Below are 13,544 nucleotides of genomic sequence, written 5' to 3' on the forward strand. Positions count from 1 at the left end.
CTACATTCATCTGACCATAAAGTTGTTTCTAGGGATCATAAGTTATTTTGTGCTTTGATATTTCTGTCACCATCTAAAGGAAGCTATGATGGAAAAATACACACTGCTAGATAAAATAGATATGATTTTGGATTATAGGGGAAACAGCAACACAGGAAATTGTGCTAAATTAAGGCCATCTCATGTGAGCAACAAATACCCCAAGAAATTGGAAGAGATTAGTTGCAGGTACGCTTCAGGTGTTCTGTTGCCAGAGCAGAGGAAAAGGAATGGCCACGGGTCACTGAGTTTATTGCGTGGAAGGAAAGCAGCAGGTCACTGGGGTCTTCTCTCTGGTGCTAGTATCTGAATGGATGCTTCTTCCTTAAAATACCAGTCTCACAAAGATATCAAAAGTATATGTTAGAGCAAAGACAGCATCTTCAAGCAATGGTGCAGGGAAAACTATGTGGAAAACTGAATCCAGGTTCTCATCTCTCATCATGCACTAAACTTAATTCCAAATGGACCAAGAAGCTACCTCAGTGTAAGCAAGATCTCACACTTAGAGACTGCTATAGGAAAATGTAGGCCGTCTACTTCTATAGGAAGACACATGTAAGGACTTTCTGAACAGCACTCCAGTGGCACAAATGAGATAGCATGAAGCTAAAAGGCTCTCTACAACAAAGGGAACTGTCAGTTGGGTAGGAGGCAGCCCACAGAAAGGGAGATTTGCCCTCGGCGCATGTGGAGAGGGAGCTGAGAGTTCTACATCCGGGTCTGCAGGGAGCAGGTCTTCCTGTGAGTCTGAGCCACTGGACCTGAGCTTGAACTTCTAAGAGCAAAAAACCCAACCCCTAGTAACACACTGACATGCTTTTTTTTTTTTTTTTTTTTTTTTTTTTTTTTTTTTTTTGACAAAGCCACACCATCTCCCACAAGGCCACAGTTCCCTACTCCAGCAAGGCCACACCTATTACAACAAGGCCATGCCTCCTAATAGTGTCACACCCTATGGGCCTATGGGGGGAATTTTTATTCAAACCACTACAATTAGTATCTAGACTATACAAAGAACGAATAAGAACACAAACAAAACAGCACAAAGAAAACAAAAAGTAAGCTACAAAACTGAACAGGAAGTTCTCAAAAGAAGAAATACAGAGGGTTAGCAAATATTCTTAAACACATCCAGTAGCCTTAGCCATCAGGGAAATGTAGATCCAAACAATATTAAGATTCTGTATCACTTTGGTCAAAATGGCCATCATCACACAATCAAATGATAACAAATAGATGTGGGAAAATGAGACCTGGCACACCGTTGGTGGGAGAGTAAAGTAGAACAACCACATTAGAAAGTCAGTCCAAAGGTCTGTCAAGAAAGTAGAACTCCCACATGACCCAGCTATACCACTCCTAGGCATATAACCAGTGGAATCTCTATCCTCCTACAGACGTAATCACATACACATGTTCATTACAATATCCAGGAAAAGGAGGTACCCTAGATATCTATCATCCAAATAATAGACAAAGAAAATGTAGTACACAATACATTTCTATTCAGGGTTGAGTGAATAAAAGAAGCACAGAATTTGTATCTGAGACATTGGCTCAAATCTCAGGTTTGCAGCTCATTGGGTAAGATTTTGAAGACATTACTGTGAACATTTTCTCCCCTCAGTAAAGATGGACTGACTATGGTGGTAGCCGCTATCCTCATGTGGGCCTTGTCTATAAAATCATAATAAACATTGTGTTCCTCTACCGCCCACCACAGTTCAAGAGCCTCACACTTCTAGTGACTCACAGTAATCATATGACACATTTGTGTCATTGTGACATATTTACTAAAACCACGTAGAGTTCTTGTTCGCTTTAACTGAGGTAGTAGCTGCAAAACTGTAAATTCATTTGCATCTGTTCTCTCCTGTTCATGGCTGTTCGTCGATTTAGCAGTCACCTCACGCCAACTTGTTACCCCCTTTTGTTCTTTGAATGCCCCTTGAGTTTAGTATCAGTTTACTTTCAGATAGAGAGGAAAGCTTAAGTTTGAGAAGGTAAATCAGAATGGCTATGAAAATGCTTCAGCTGTCTCTAGAGAGAAGCTTGCAGTCACCTCCTTTGAATGCCTTGATGTCAGTTACTTTTCTATTGTTCTGCTAAAGCACCATGATGAAGTCAACTTACAGAGTTTATTTGGGCCTGTGGTTCCAAGGGGACTTGAGTGTTTCATGACAGAAGCTGCAGGCCTGGTGGCTGGAGTGGCAGGTAGAGAACTGTCATCTGGAACTGCAAACGAGGAGACTTAAGAATAGTTCATGACTTTGAAATCACAGAGCCCAGCCCCAGTGAAATGCTTACTCCAGCAAGGCCACCTCCTAAACCTATCCAAGCACTGCTACTCTCTGGAGACTAAATAGTCAAACATCTGAGCCTATGGGGGGCAGTCTCATTCAGATCACCACAGCCTCATAATCAAAAAGTCTGTAAGTGTGATGTAATAAAAAGCCCCCCCCTACTCCATTCTCTTCTTCATGTCTGAATCTTCCCAAACAGTCACAAACAGAAAAGAGGAGTCCTGCATCATCTCTGTATCGAGAAAATGGGATTAAATCACATATGAGGCAATCCAGAAAAGCCGGCCGTAGCTGGAAATAAGGCTTTATTCTACCCTAGTTTGTGTTGCAGAGCCCACAGTATAAACATGGGCATTGGCAGTTAAGTTGGGTAACTGGTGGAAAGGAGGGCAGGAAAGAGAGACAAACTTTAGTCTATCTTGAAATCAAAGTTAAGGGACTAGGGAGATGTCTCAGTGGGTAATGTGTTTGCTGTCCAAGAGTTTTGATTCTCCACCACCGACTTGGAAAACAGAAATGGGGCATTTCTGGGTAAGCTGGCTAGCTAGGTTAGATAAACTGGCAGACTCTGGGTTCAGGAAGAAACCCTGACTCAGTAAGCAGTTAATATACACTCCAGACATCAACTGTTGAGTTTCATATGCATGCAAACATGTGTAACCATATACATGAGGTGTACACACACACACACACACACACACTGTAATCTGTTATCGAGGTACCCATCCATTCACTCTCAATTTTATTTAACTAGCTGAATCTTCTGTAATTCCTTTCAAGAATCCAGGAGATTGGGCTGGAGAGATGGCTCAGCGGTTAAGAGCTCTGACTGCTCTTCCAGAGGTCCTGAGTTCAAATCCCAGCAACCACATGGTGGCTCACAACCATCTGTAATGGGATCTGGTGCCCTCTTCTGGAGTGTCTGAAGACAGCTACAGTGTACTTATATATAATAAATGAATAAAACCTTAAAAAAATAAAACTAAACTATCTCATCTTAAAAAAAATAAAACAAAGTGTAAAAAATTAATATAAAGAAGATAGGAGGTTTAATCTTATTTGGCAGAATATCTTTTAAAATAGAGAGAATGGAGAAATATTACTAAGCTAAATCAACTTAAATATTTTCTTAGGCTATGCTGTTGAGTGCTGTGAAGATAGCATACATAAAAAAAAAAAAAAGTAGCATACAGCTTAATCAGGCACTCTATGTTTGATGAGGTGGTAGATGTCTCGAGAAGCCTTGAGTGGTACACTGCCTTCTGAGCGGGGATCCTAGGGCCCGAAATAGATTCTGCCAACAGCGCTGCCAGCCAGAGTGATGCTTCTGCCTCTCTCAAGAAGAGTGGCCTCTGGCTGACACTTGTCCAGAATTTCCACAAGAATTTCTGGCCCTTTACAGTCTGAACTCTCTGTAGCCTAGAGTAAGAGAAAGGCCTGACAGCCAACCAGGCCCTTGAGCTTCAGGGGGTAGCTTCTCACAAGAGAACTGAAAACACAGCTCCCAGGAAGAAGTTCAGTTACTGTTCGTTTTCTGACTAGCAGATCCAGTTGCCATCTAACAGATTTGGAGAGGGAACAAAGCCCAGCTTCCTTTTACAGTATCCTCCATGGTTCCCTGGGTGGTAGACAACGGACCTGACCGTGGGTCTTGGATATCTTCACACTGGTGTGGCCAGGGAGCCACAGCCTGAGTTCTAGTCTGAGAGTGCCCATGTGAAATTGGAAATGACTGAGAAAAAGAATAGGTTGTGTGTGTTTACCTCCAGTAGAGGGTCAGTGCTTAGTCTGTTGGAAGAAACCTAAGTAGGGTTACTCTGCATCTTTTCCGCTGGCTGCCATTTAGCTCTCAGATTTGAGTTCTGAGCTATCCTGGGTAGATTGGATGGGTCTGGTCAGTCAAGGAGCTCATTGGGAGCTTTTATGCATTACGCCTTCAGCATCAGTGAAGGCTTCTCCATAAGGTTCATGGAAAATATCTACCCTGGCCACCACTCCTCACGAGAACAAATCAGGAATTGTCTTATAAACCAGATGGGCAATTTATAAGTATCTCTTCATCTTGTTTTAGTTGCTGAGGACCCCAGAGGCAAATAAATATTGTTGTCTAATTGTAGAGGATCATTCAGCACCTGTCTATCACTGTGTGTTTTTGCATTTTACTCTATTTTACTCTATCTATGTATCCACCTTCTGCTTGATCAATTTTATTATCTTGTTTGGGAAGTAGCTGCTTCTGCTTCTTCTCCTTTTCTCCTTCCCCTTCTCCTCTTTCCCCTTCTTCTTCTTCTCCCTCTCCATCTTCTTGTGATTTTCTATTTTTTTTTCTTTTTGTTTGTTTTGTTTTCCACATTTAAGGTCCCAGGATTCGAACAAAGGCTCCTGAGCATTCTAGCTGAGTGTTGCTCCACTGATCCCCAGTCTTACCTGACTGGTTTTTGTTTTGTCTTGCTAAGTTGCACAGGAAGAAATTGAATTTGTGATCTTTTTGTCTTAGCTCCTGAGAGTAGCTTTATATTATAGGCATATGCCATCATACTGTGCTTTACAGGGGCATTCAAATGGTGCCCCTAGCCCGATGGGGGTTCTCAGTCAGTCTCTGAGCCATCCCAACTTTTGAAATGAGTATAGATGAGTTAGGAAAAGATGTCCCTTCTTCCACACAGCCTACCTTAACATGTTCTTTTGCGCTGTCACCGTCTCTCTCTGAAGTTCCAGAAGAGTTGATGGATATGACCTGGTGCCATCCCTTCAAGTGTAAGCAAGTTAGTTTTGTTTTGTTTTTCTGTATTGGCCTGTGGCAAAATATCTCACTAAAAAAATGATTTGTCCATTTATTCTTTCATAAATGAATTAGTTTTAAATTGTTTTTTGAAGTAAATACTTCAAGTGCAAGAAAGCCAAAGATGCCCAAGGCCATATTAAGGTCTCTCCAGAATGACAAAACAGCCGAGACCGTGTTTGGTGCCACCAAGGAAGTAAGCAGAATATTGTAACAGGAAGTGAAAAGCTTAGCAAGGAGATTGAGAGCCTCTGAAGAGAGGAGGGATCAGTTATCAAAGTGAGAACTGGAAAATGAAGACCTCAAGGGGATGAGAAAGACATTTATGACATCATGGGGCTACAAGCGCAAAGGCCTTAAGGCTTTACAGGAAAGCAGTTCTGTAGCTTATGAGCAAAAGGAGCGAATATCAGGAAGCCGCTAAAGTTCAGCGGGAAGGAGACAATTCCCTTCACACCACTGTAGCTGAAATACCATCCTAATATAATGGGAATTCATTAGTCTAGGGTTTATTTATAGAGCCGCTGCGGTGGGATAAACAGTGGAAGTGGGAACAATCCACAGGCGTGGTGACAAATGTTTGGACCAAGGTCCTAATGGTAGAGATGGAGTTAGGTGGGCGTAACACTTCCGGTGCTATGAAAATAGACTTATTAGCGAACATATGGAGAAAGCACAAGAAAGAAAAACAGCCAGGGTGACTCTCAGTCTCAGTGTGTGAGTTGGCAGGTGAAAAGTGATACCACACACCAGTAACATTTCTTGAAGTAACGGCAGTTTCTGATGGCAGAGAAGATCAGAGAGGAGAGGGAACCAAGAAGTCAGTTCTGGACATGTTAATTTTGAAATGTCCGGGGATGACACTGGGGAGTTAAATGTCTAAGGTAGATCACTAGGCTCCTGTCTTAAATGCGGGAGGCAGCAGTGATTTGTCTGTATTGATGCCTTGGAGTTTTACAGAGCCCTAGGAGCATGATTGGAGGTGAGATATTCAAGAACCAAGTCATGAAGGACATGAGGAGTGTGGGTGTGTAGGAAAAAGGCAGGAAATGGCGTTAGAGGAATGGGGCACGGTCAGGGTATGGACAGAGAAGGTATTTCAAGAAGACAGAACTGTGAGCCACTCAGAGGCCAAATCACACACATAGTGCCAAATACTTGTTCCTAGTTGGTTACCGTGGTTACAACACTGCGTGCTGTAGCTTAGTGAATTGCGTCTCTGAACTGTGTAGGTTGCACACATCCTTTGATTAGGTATGTTTCTGAGACAAATTAGGAGGAAGTAAATACACAGAGCTGGGTTTTCTCCCCAAAGGCAGAAGTCTTCCCTCACCTTTGCCTCTGTTGTGTCTCAGTGTGTCTGCAGTTCTCAGCCCTGTTATGAACTTCCCGGCACCTGGTGTGGAGTTGGATATTTGTGGTGACTCTTTGCCAGAAAACTACCCAAATTGAAGTCCATCTTTATTCAGGGATGCCGGGCCCCTGGATTCTGACACCTTGTGGTGACCATCTCTTGACATTGGATTTGCTGTGATGAATAATGCTGTCTTCCTGGAATTTAGAAAGATCATTTTGGATGGATGAAACTATGAATCTGAAATGTCTTTCTTAAAATGTTAATCTTTGTAATTGCTATTTATTTACTGATGCCTTTATCCATGGGGGAAAGGACAGGTTCCTAAGGGTTTGCATTGTGATGAGCTTGGAAGGCATCTTTAGATCATGTGAAGAATGCCTGTTTGTTGAAGCTTTGGTATTATACAAACATAGGGCACAGAGCATCTGAGCTCATTTCCTGAGCATCCTTTTGCTCTCACTGAAAAAACTTTTCTGGTACTCGTACATGGAATGGATCAAGAGTCCATTGGGCCTAGTGTGGATCCACTGTGGTGTGTGAGTTTGGAGAAAACTCATTCTCATGGGAGGCTTTGATTCTGTGGTTTTCATTGAGTTTCTGGAGACAGAGTCCACAGCAGTGGGACACAATACAGTGTGCATCAGAAGCCCTGGGGCATCATGGGTGGAGGGCAAACACGTGACTCATGGTTGACTTTCAGGGTCTCCTATCCCAGGACCTTTACAAAGCTCTTTTCTATATAAACCAAGGACATAGATGTCTTTAATTTCAAGCATATCACAGAGGAATATTGTCTGTTGAAGAGACCAGCTTTTCAAAATAGAGAAAGAACACACAGTGTCCTAAATAACATGTTCAAGGGGCCAGGCCGTGGTGTCCTTTAATCTCAGCACGTGGGCAGAGGCAGGTGGATCTCTGTGAGTTTGAGGCTATCCTGGTCTACAGAGTGAGTTTAAGGGCAGCCGGGGCTACACAGTGAAACCCTGTCTCAAATAAAGAAAACAAAACAAAAAACCCAACCCAAACAAACAAAGAAAGAAATATTGAACTGTATCCTCAGAAATGAGGTTGTTCAGATGCAGGTACAAAAGGTGACAATGTGGCCCTGTTACTGGACACAGTGTTGTAAGTGATGAATCCCCTCCCACTTCTCTGTAACAGGAATCCTTTGTGTTCGAGCCCAACTGCCTCTTCAGAGTAGACGAATTCGGCTTCTTCCTGACCTGGAAGAGTGAAGGGAAGGTAAGGCAGAAGCGCAGGGGCTTGTCCCCCCTGCTTCCCTGGTCAAACCTTGTCACTTCCCAGCAGGTAGCCCAAGCACCTCCCCATGGAGACAGCCTTACACATTCCTTTGGAATCCTCACTAGTGCTTCCCTGTCCCAGGCACTGTGGGAATCAATGACGTGATGCAGTTTAACTCTCAGAGATTCAACCGGAGGAACAAAGCTGGCATCTTTAAAAGAGCCACGCGTCGAAAAAAGTTACATGGTTATAAAGGCTGAGACAAAGCAAGTCCGGTTAAATCTTGAGAGTTAGCAAGAGTTTCTGGAAAATAATTTTCAAGCTGAAACTAACCGGTGCCTTGAAGGAGGTTCATCAGAGCCCAGGGAACAATCAGACATCAGACGTGCAGTGCAGGTCTCTCATGTAGTGATCGCTGGAGTCACACCAAGACAGGCGGAGTTGGCAGTGTATAAAAACTGGCATTATTCCTACTTAATGTTTATATATATATATATATATATATATATATATATATGTATATATATATATATATGTATATGTATACACACACACACACACATACATAATGCAGATAGTCTACGATACAGAGGCATTAGTATGTGTATAAATGCAGTAACATTTTATTAATCATTCAGAATTACATTCATATATATGTATCCATATTTATGTGTGTGTGTGTGTGTATATATGAAATAAATTTAAATCTTTTCTTTCCGATCATTACCTTTACTTGGTTTGCATTTGTATGAACAGCATTGATTTTTATCTTTAGAAATGTTTGTTAACACTCTGTGCCATGAGGCTGGCAGAATTTAAGTTTATTGCTCGGGTGTGTGCTCTCTCCTAGGAAGGACAAGTGCTAGAATGTTCCCTCATCAACAGTATCCGGCTGGCAGCCATACCAAAGGTAAGTAGGATTGGCATTGTTAGTGCGTGCGTGCATGCGTGCGTGCGTGCATGTGTTCCTGAGTGTCTGCGTGTGTTAGGATGAAGTGGGTGTGCATGCACTATCCGTTCCTGTGGAATTGGTTCTGTCTGTCCATCTTTGCATGGGTTCTGGGAATAAAACTCGGGTGCTCCCTCAGAGCCATTTTGCTGGCCCTGTTGTTCTTTTAGATGTAGATTTATAAGACTTGAAAAAAACGATCTCTGGAATTCTGGTTAATTGCTTACTGCCCCAACGTCATTAGCTTAGATGCCATCAGTAAGAATGGGCACAGAGTGCACTTTTTATCTATAACTTTTGGGTGACTTGGATCACATAGTTTGGTTTCCAGCTGTATTAGAAATGTTTTAACCCATGAAACTGAAAGCATTGCATGGTGTCGGTATGAGAGCCAGACCCCTTCATCTAGAAACTAATTTAAAAAACTCTCTCCATTCCCTGGAGTCAGAGATCTGCTCTTTGTGGGTGACTAATGAGTGTGGGGGTTCACACGGCTGAGGCACCCCATATTTCTTCATCTGTGCACTCAAGACGCTAGTGCACCCACAAAGCTTAGCTCATGAGCTCCGAGAAAGAAGGCATCCAGAGCACAGAAGTCAGTGATCCTCAGAGATGGGTGTGGTTGAGTAAGAAGCCGTCTGTGTAGTGCTTCAAGGAGTTAAAAAGGTTTCTCTTCCTAGGATATTCCAGCACAGCATTCATTTCCCTCAGTGTAACAGCCCTGTGTGTTTTCAGATCTCCAAAACAAGATTCTATTCCCGATTGTTTGTTTTTATTTGTCAGTTGGCCTCTTTCATGTTAGCTAAGTTTCCTGTGTAACTACTGGTTGGAATCTCCTCTGGAAAACAAGTGTGGTATTTTATGTAGGAATTGGGGTGAACTTTCACAGCCTCTCCTCCACAGGAGGATGCATAGATTGTAGAAATGCAAATGCTAGGTCTTTCTATCCAAGCTGCTTCAGGGTCATTTCCTAAGATTAGTGGTGACTGGGGTGGTGATGCTATTCTTTCTGGTGAGTGCCTGTCCTGTGCTAAGAGGCCCCCTGAATGTTCACGAACACAAGAACACGCCTGCTGCAGTCTTTCCTGGACATCGACAAAGCTGAACTTCGCCGGGAGTGGCAATCAAAAATTCAGACAAGGAGGTTGGAGACATGGCTCAGCACTTAAGACCGCTGGGTGCTCTTCTGGTGAAGCCTACGTGATGCCTTTCAACTGTCTGAGCCCCTGGCACACACAAACATAGACATACATGCCATCAAACAAATCATTGAGTTTTATTCTAAAAAGCTCTACACAAAAGACTATGCGCCAAGTTTTCTTTAAAAAACAAAACAAAATCAAAAACCACAAAAACGTACGATGCTCTTCTGAAGCAGTAGCTTGTACACTGTAATGTTGGAAATGTCAGCTCTCCAGGTTTTTAAGAACGCTAGTCTGCTGGGTTTCAAATGCAGCAGGGACTATTTCCCTTCAGGTATATTTTTACACAAAGTGCGGTTTTCTTTTCACCGATTTCTTTTCTCTCCACACTCTGAGACCTAACATACTTTTTTTCCCCTATTTTTATTCTTCGACAGGATCCCAAAATCCTGGCTGCCCTCGAAGCTGTTGGAAAATCCGAGAATGATCTGGAAGGGCGGATCTTGTGTGTCTGCAGTGGCACAGACCTGGTGAATATTGGCTTCACTTACATGGTGGCTGAAAACCCAGAAGTAACGAAGGTAACATCCCAAGGGCCTCCCTCCCTAATAAGTATATGCTGTGTGAGTGCGTGCGCAGCTTTTGGATGTTTAATATAATGTAAAATATAAAATTGAGTAGTTTGAAGTATCACTGCTCTGCTGGCCTATTTGTATAGAAAGTCCAGCAACTGGAATTCCTTCATCTCTTATCTTTCTCAGAGGTCAAGCCCTGAATACCGGGCATGATATGTTATAAGAAAGCTAGCCCAGGCCTTCCATAACTTGAATGTGCCTGTGTGTCCCTGGGATCAACAGGTCCAAGGTGGGAGACTAGAGGTTCCTTTTCTGTTAAGCTCCCAGAACCACGGTTTGCATACCAAATGTCTTGGTCAGTCCTGCCCACCAGAAGCAGAATGTAAAGCCATGTATTTGATTTAGGTGGAGCTGGGTGGGAGAGAGCAAACATGGCATGGAGAAGGTTCTAGTATAAAAAATGAAATAAAACCTTTAAAATGGCAATGGTTGGCTCAGTAGCAGACACTGTAACAAGCCCCTGGGTTCTACCCTCAGTGCTAGAGACCAGCATAGGTATAACTATTTCTGTAAAATATGGTATTTAACCCAACATATCCTAAGCATTGTTGTTTTAATGTGCTGTAAGTATAAAACTTACTAGTGGTATAGATTACATTCACTTGTTCATGGTGTTTGACCTATAGTGTGTGTTTTTACGCCAGATCTGTCAAATTAAAAGTACAAAGTAGCTACGAGACCCGACGGCTACCATGTTGAACCATGTAAACCCAGTTGCTTTAAAAACAAAATCACAAACTCTTCCTCAGTAAGCTGTTCGAAATATTGAGTTAAAACCCATCTTGTATTATGATGCCCAGGAAAGCACTGCCCTAGCAAGCTAGTATCTAAGAGATTTTGGTGAAAAGAAGCTTCAGACTTAAATCTTCCCAACTTGACTTCCAAGCATGTATAATCTCTATGAAGGAGACCTAGCTTTTTCTCTAGTATTATAGAGAAATGTAGGGTTTGGGAAAGGAGAGGACTTTCGTTTTCCATTAGAAACACAGCATAGGTTTAGAGAGAAAGGTATGAGTGGAGATGCTGAATGGTGTAGGAAGAAGATATTCATCAGCTAGGATCAGGTGGGGACACAGAACCACAGAAGCCACATCCACAAGGACAGAGCGTGGACTCTGGCTCTAACCAGAGGCAGAATTGAGTTTTGCTCACTCCGGGACCACAGGGACCACAGGGACCACAGGGACCACAGGGACCACAGGGACCACAGGGACCACAGGGACCACAGGGACCACAGGGACCACAGGGCTCCCTCACCATCACTTGCACGGCATGGCCCTCACCCTAGAAGCACTGGCCTCAACTGAGATGTCCTTATACACTAGTCCCAGACCACCAGATGCACTAATGCCAAACCTGCATTTGTAACCATAACTTCTAGGTGACGTGTGTGTGTGTGTGTGTGTGTGTGTGTGTGTGTGTGTGTCTGTAAGGGTGCACACCCACACTGGAATTTCAGCTCTTACTTGGGGCCTTTGAAACCAGGCACGGGCCCTCTGAGGACAGCCTTTGCTCTGTCCTTGTGGATGTGGCTTTGTAGATTTTGTGCTATTGTTCCATGTCATCTCAGTTTGGGAGAACAGCTTTTCCAGGCCTCCAAAGTTCTTATTTCTCTGCGCAGATGGGAGTCTAATTTGAATGGATTATTGACCTTGATCTAGACAAACAGCGTTGCTGCACCTACACTTCGGGTTTGCATGTTTGCTGCAAAGGTCTTTCTCATCACTGTTTGCCATAGCAACACTGAATCTGGGGAATCTATTCTGGCTAACTGTGAAGACAATGACTTGCTAGTCAGATACAGATGCTTGAATACTGGCAATTTTGCAAAAATGCTGTAAACTGTGTTGACTTGCAACATCAGTTCCTGTTGGGAAAAGCACCAAGGTTCCTTCCAGACTCGAGAATCTGCACTAGAGCCTAACTAAGCCCTTCCCTTCCCTTCCCAGCCTAGGAACAGACGCTGCAGCTACTCTTCTGTGCCTCACTTCTTTCTTCCTTCTGTGAAATGAGGCTTGCATAAAACTTTCCACTGTAAGACTTCGAGACTTGTCAGAGTTGCTGCTTTGAAAGCAGGCTGTGCATTCCATCCTTCTGTTAGCTATGATAATCCATAAGTCACGGTGTAAGCCAGAAGGGGTGGGGGAGCTCAGGATGAGCTACCATCTAATCTCAAATTCAGGGCGGCTCCCTTCTCTCCTCTACACTGGCTACTTTACCTCAAGCCCTGAGCAAGGAAGGTTCTGGGAAGATGGCCCAAAACAGCAAATTTCAGGGCTTGGTTTCCTATAATTTGTTTCCTGACAATCCTGGTCTTCTACTGTATTTAGGATTTCCTGGGATACACACAAATGTGTAAGTTAATAAGGTGGACGGTATGTCCTCAAACACAAACTTCAACTGTTTTCTTTTTCTTTTAATAGCAGTTATGTTAAGAAAAGCTTTATCTCCTAGAAAATAAAGATTATCAATAATTCTGTCCTGATTTTCAGTTCGAACTCACAGATATTTAATCATACTGTTTTTTTTTTTGGGGGGGGGGTATTTTATCTTCTTGGAACTATTATTTAGAAGAAACAGGGCTTTTTATATATTTTAATGGTATAATATAAAAATAATAAATCTCATTGTCCAGACTGAAGAGTCTGTTACACCATGTCCTTCTGGCTGATGAGTGCTTGCTGACAGTATCAAATACCATGTATTTTTCTAACTATGAGTAATGAATTTTCCCTGAAACTTTCAGTGAATAGGCACGTAGATGGATAACGAGGCCCATGTCTTCTTATTAATACTTAAAACCTCATATTAGTCAACATCAGTACCTTGACTGCCTTTAGTATCGATAGTATTTTCTACGTTCCCATTCTATTCCTACTCCTGGACAGATGCATCGCAAACCGGTTATACGAGCCAAGAAGTGAGAGGATTTATGTGAAAGGTTAAGAGTGATTGGGTTGGGTCAAAAAGATGGAAGAATTCATCAATAAGCTCAGGTCAGTGGGAGGGGCGACGTAGAGAACCTGGGGAGGTGGATGTGACCTAGATGTACCAGTCACGTGGAACAGGGAGCCTCAAATTATGGGATCATA

The 13,544-nt window shown here is 42.8% G+C and overlaps 1 protein-coding gene across 5 annotated transcripts in view; it reads left to right on the plus strand.

Moving 5' to 3' along the window:
- The window catches only part of PLCB4 (phospholipase C beta 4), a 354,199-nt gene that overhangs the window by 239,095 nt on the left and 101,560 nt on the right, over positions 1–13,544 (plus strand). For all 5 annotated transcript variants that reach the window (XM_080931463.1, XM_080931466.1, XM_080931462.1 and 2 more), the window contains 3 exons: positions 7,646–7,726; positions 8,577–8,636; positions 10,255–10,398. In XM_080931463.1, coding sequence (XP_080787589.1) covers positions 7,646–7,726; positions 8,577–8,636; positions 10,255–10,398 — 285 coding nt within the window. The remainder of the gene's footprint in view (positions 1–7,645; positions 7,727–8,576; positions 8,637–10,254; positions 10,399–13,544) is intronic.

This window comes from Micromys minutus (assembly GCF_963924665.1).
Source record: "Micromys minutus genome assembly, chromosome: 17".
Taxonomy (NCBI): Eukaryota; Metazoa; Chordata; class Mammalia; order Rodentia; family Muridae; genus Micromys; species Micromys minutus.